Here is a 4,352-nt window from a genome sequence, read left to right as displayed (position 1 = left end):
TTAAGCCTCGAGCTAATTTTTATTCTGTAAGTGGATAAAGATAATCGGGTTTTGCTTTTCATTAACATGTTTATCAAATTTAAATACTATTCTGAGATTATTTTCTTCAACCTGTTGTTTTCTTTGTTTACATTTCGGTATTTGGTCTCAGCTTTTCAGATGCGTTTGGTTTGTTCTGCAGTTTTAAAGATGTTCACGTTAAAAGCAGTTCGGCGCGCAGCTGCCTCCATTTGTAACTTAAAAGATTTGAAAAGTGAGACCAAACCCTCCTGAAGTCATCGTGGTTCCTATTCTAGGCCCTCCAGCATTCAGTGGACCAGCTGCTGCTGGTCAGGTATCAGACCCGAACTGGACACCACAGAACCAGTTATCACCTGGAAGAAGACTGCATCTGAAAAACAGCCGCGTGCACCTCCCACAGTGTCTGCAAAGATGGAGGACGTGAAGCATCCATGACCACGCTGCAGGACATGTCCACGGTCCAGCTGGGACAAGAAATCCACAGAAACTCCGTTTGTGTGTGTGTGTGTGTGTGTGTGTGTGTGTGTGTGTGTGTGTGTGTGTGTGTGTGTGTGCGTGTGTGTGTGTGTGTGTGTGTGAGCGCGCTTTTTGAAATGTTTGTAAGCGGTGTTGAGGGTGTTTGCGTAGTTGCGTAGAAAACTAAAAATAAAGTATTACACGTTCAAATGTATTATTATTATTATTATTATTATTATTATTATTCATTCATTCATTTTCCATATTAAGTTAACTTTAATGTAACTATAAAGAAGAACTTTTCCAGTAAAGCTAATTTCTAACCACAGCCGTGATGTACCAAACCATAATAATTTAAATTTAAAATGCAACTAAATTTACTTACCAGTTCTATGTATATATATATATATATATATATATAGATAGATAGATAGATAGATAGATAGATAGATAGATAGATAGATAGATAGATAGATAGATAGATAGATATAGATATAGAGAGAGAGAGAGAGAAATGTTCAAATTGTTTTGAGACACAAATGAAATAAGTCATTTCTTTCTTTCTTTCTGTCTTTCCTTCTTTCTTTCAGGGTTAAATTCCAACACTTGTGTGAATCATTTTAATATTTCAAAACATCCCACTAAATAAGCAAGACTAATCTAGTTCGTGGTCGTGTTTATGAACCAGACCAGACCAGTTCTGTTGAGTCCTACATGCGTAGCTCATAGTTTTTTGGTTCCAGTCTGGGTTTTTGCATATTTTATGTTTTTTGCCAAAAGAAAATCAAACTCTAAGATTCAACATTTCCCATTTCTATGGTTTGTTTAGTGTTTTATAGACCTGCACGACAAAACGTCGGGGTTAAATTTATTTATTATGTATTCCACCATATTTGGATTACTGATTTAAAAAGAAAATGGAGAGAAAATGTACTTTGGGTTATAGGGGTTGACAGACACTAACACAGAGAACACGGACAGTTACAGTGCTGTATTTACAAAGATTCATCTCTGGATCAGGAGTCTCTGTTTTCCTCCGTCTGTTGTAGGACTCGTTTCCCCACGCACTCCCATTTCCTCAGAAAGTCCATTTTATTTTCCTTTTTTCCGTCCTGTTTCAGCTGTGAAACTTCAGATCCGCCTGGTGCCTCCACCAAACTATCCAAACAGCAGCGGAACCTGCTGCTTACGGCGCGCTGCTCTTCACTTTGGCCACAAACTTCTTTTCCTTCACGCGCCTGTTCTGGAACCAGATGGTGATCTGCCGCTCCGATAGGTTGGTCACGGCAGAGATCTTCCTCCTCTTGTCCTTGGTGATGAACTTATTGGCTGCATATTCTTTCTCCAGCTCCTTCAGCTGGACCTTGGTGTACGGGATCCGCTTCTTCCGACCCCGACGGAAAGGCGAGCCGTCGTGCTGGTGCGCGACCACATCTGATGGATAGAAAAGAAAAGAAAGGCTGTCTGAAGACAAGACTGCACATCACGACCCATTTATAATATGGGCTTCAGAGCCACGATGGCTTTAGATGGGTTAAATGATGAAGAGGATGATAATGAGTCTTCTGAAACATGTCGATCAAAGTCTTACATTTGGTTTAGCAAAATCCTGACAATTTAAAACTTCTTTGTAACATCATCTGATATTTTGCTTTTCCCTGCATCACCTTTTCTGCAGCTGTGATTTCTAAAAAAAAATAAAGAATAAAAAAATAAATCCAACTATATAAATTATAACTAAAATAAACCGGAGTGCAAATAAGGGGCTTATTTTCCACTAAAACCGTTTTTTTCTGGTCACATTGATAACCTGCCATACATCTGTTATTATTATTAATTATTATTATTATTATTAATTATTATTATTATTATTATTAATTATTATTATTATTATTAATTATTATTATTATTATTATTATTATTATTATTATTATTATTATTATTATTATTATTATATAAGCATCTTCCTATTTAAGCGCCATAAATTTTAATGTGACTCCCCCCCCACCCAAAAAAAAAAACAGATTAAGTTGTTTTACCAGATTAACTTCACTAATGTGGAGCTCGTGAAATTAATTATGCTTTAATGTAAATATATCAATACTGTAGCTAAGTATCAGTTAATAACAATTATTTAAAAAAGATCTAAATTTTTCCCCTGAGGTGGAAAATAGTAAACGTGTCAAACTGCAGATAAATTTGTCATCCAGCTACAATAAAGGTCTCCACAGAACAAAGTTTAATATTTATATATATAAGATCGTGTGTAAGAAGATGGGTCTTCTTGATATAAAACTGCCTATTACCAGCAAGAGCGGACTTCCAGAGGTGTCCGGCCTGCGCCTGGTCCTTGGAGCAGTACATCTGTCCTCCCCAGCCGTTAGTCAGAGCCCATGACTGGTAGCTGTCCATTGGGAGCAGGGTGTCATGGCGGGGCTCCCCCGTGCCCAGGGTTTGGACCACCGACACGTCAAGGTAACTGGCCATGGACTGGTAAGGGCTGGCATAGCCGTGGTAGAAGGCGAACTCCTTTGCCCTGTGGTTTGAGTATTCATCAGAGCCCACTGTTGTGTCCATGTACTGCGAGCTGAGCGTGGCCCCGGCAGCTTGGGTGCACGATTTCAAGGAGCTCCGACCCATCCTGCACGGATAGTACCCATTACCGAAGTAGCTGTAGGGCAGCGCGGCCGCAGCGGAGGAGCTTTGGTGCGGCATGGCGGCCGCCGGACACGGTCCAGTTGAGCACTGCTTCCCTGAAGATGGAGCCGTCTCAGTGGCGCACGAAGTGGAAACGTCCACTGAGGAATAACCGGCTGAAGAATGCACCAGGCCAGAGGCGTGCCCCCCGAGAGCCGCAGCAGCCGCGGAATGCGCCATGATGTTGCGGCACTGGCTCGCCGCAGTGGCCGCAGCGAAGTTTCCGCCGCCCACGAGCCCCTCCATGTTTTTGTTCAGGTCGTCCAGGTTGTTGTCATACACGAACATGACCGTTTCCGCTGGCCAGCGAGGGTTCAGGACCAGAGAGGAGGTCATATGCGCGCCGTTCTCACTCTGGGCTCCTTTTGGCTCACTTTCTGTCAAACTCGGTCCGGACGGGAAGCTGCTACATCTGGTCAGGGAGGTGGACTGGGGGTCTTCTATCCACCACTTCTCCTCAACACACACTGTTCACCTCATTTATGTGCACGGTCATAATACGCGCGCGCCTTTACTGCCCCTTTCAGTGATGGAGCTCCTTGGAGGAAAAGACTCCCGGTAACCGGCCGCAACTCCGGTTTCATCCCAGACTCAGACCTGACGCAACAAGCCCCCGGGACCAAGACGCAACAGTCCATTGGACGAGACCTGAAGATCACGTGATGGGTGAGAGGAAACCGACAGCAGATCAGATTTGTTTGGGATGTCAGTCAAAGAAAAATATTTTAATGAGGTTCGGGCTGCGGCACTAGAGGGGTGCGAGAGGGGGGACAGATTTACGTTTAGGCCGCTGTTCTAGCTACATGTAGGCTGTTCTTTTTGCACAATTATTATTATTATTATTATTATTATTATTATTATTATTAATGGAAGAAGAAGAAGAGATTTAACCAGACTTTTCATTTTACGCGTAAAGACGCACGAGGAATGTGAGCATCTCCAGAATATGAGCCAGTGACTCAGTTTTGTTTCCTTCATTTTTTTCCTCAGACTGAACACAGCTGCTCTATAGACACATGGATGTCTGACATGATTTCATTTTTTCATACAATGAAGGGATATCAGAGATTTGAAATAACCAACCTCCAGGACGGGACTTAAATAAATGTCCCGGTGTGTAAAGTAACCACAGCTATGAGACAGAATCTGCACGAGCAGACTGAGCAAGTAAACTATAT

General features: G+C 42.1%; 1 protein-coding gene across 1 annotated transcript; it reads right to left on the bottom strand.

Moving 5' to 3' along the window:
- Positions 1-1,340: 1,340 nt before the first annotated feature.
- hoxb13a (homeobox B13a) lies at positions 1,341-3,510 on the bottom strand. Its single transcript, XM_041970949.1, has 2 exons — positions 2,784-3,510; positions 1,341-1,911 (listed from the first exon to the last, which is right to left on the bottom strand). Exons 1-2 carry the CDS (start codon positions 3,508-3,510, stop codon positions 1,664-1,666), a joined length of 975 nt encoding a protein of 324 aa, XP_041826883.1. The 3' UTR covers positions 1,341-1,663.
- Positions 3,511-4,352: the final 842 nt, after the last annotated feature.

The sequence above is a fragment of the Melanotaenia boesemani genome, chromosome 2 (genome assembly GCF_017639745.1).
Source record: "Melanotaenia boesemani isolate fMelBoe1 chromosome 2, fMelBoe1.pri, whole genome shotgun sequence".
NCBI classification, from domain to species: Eukaryota; Metazoa; Chordata; class Actinopteri; order Atheriniformes; family Melanotaeniidae; genus Melanotaenia; species Melanotaenia boesemani.
This window is presented reverse-complemented; position numbering and strand designations above follow the sequence as displayed.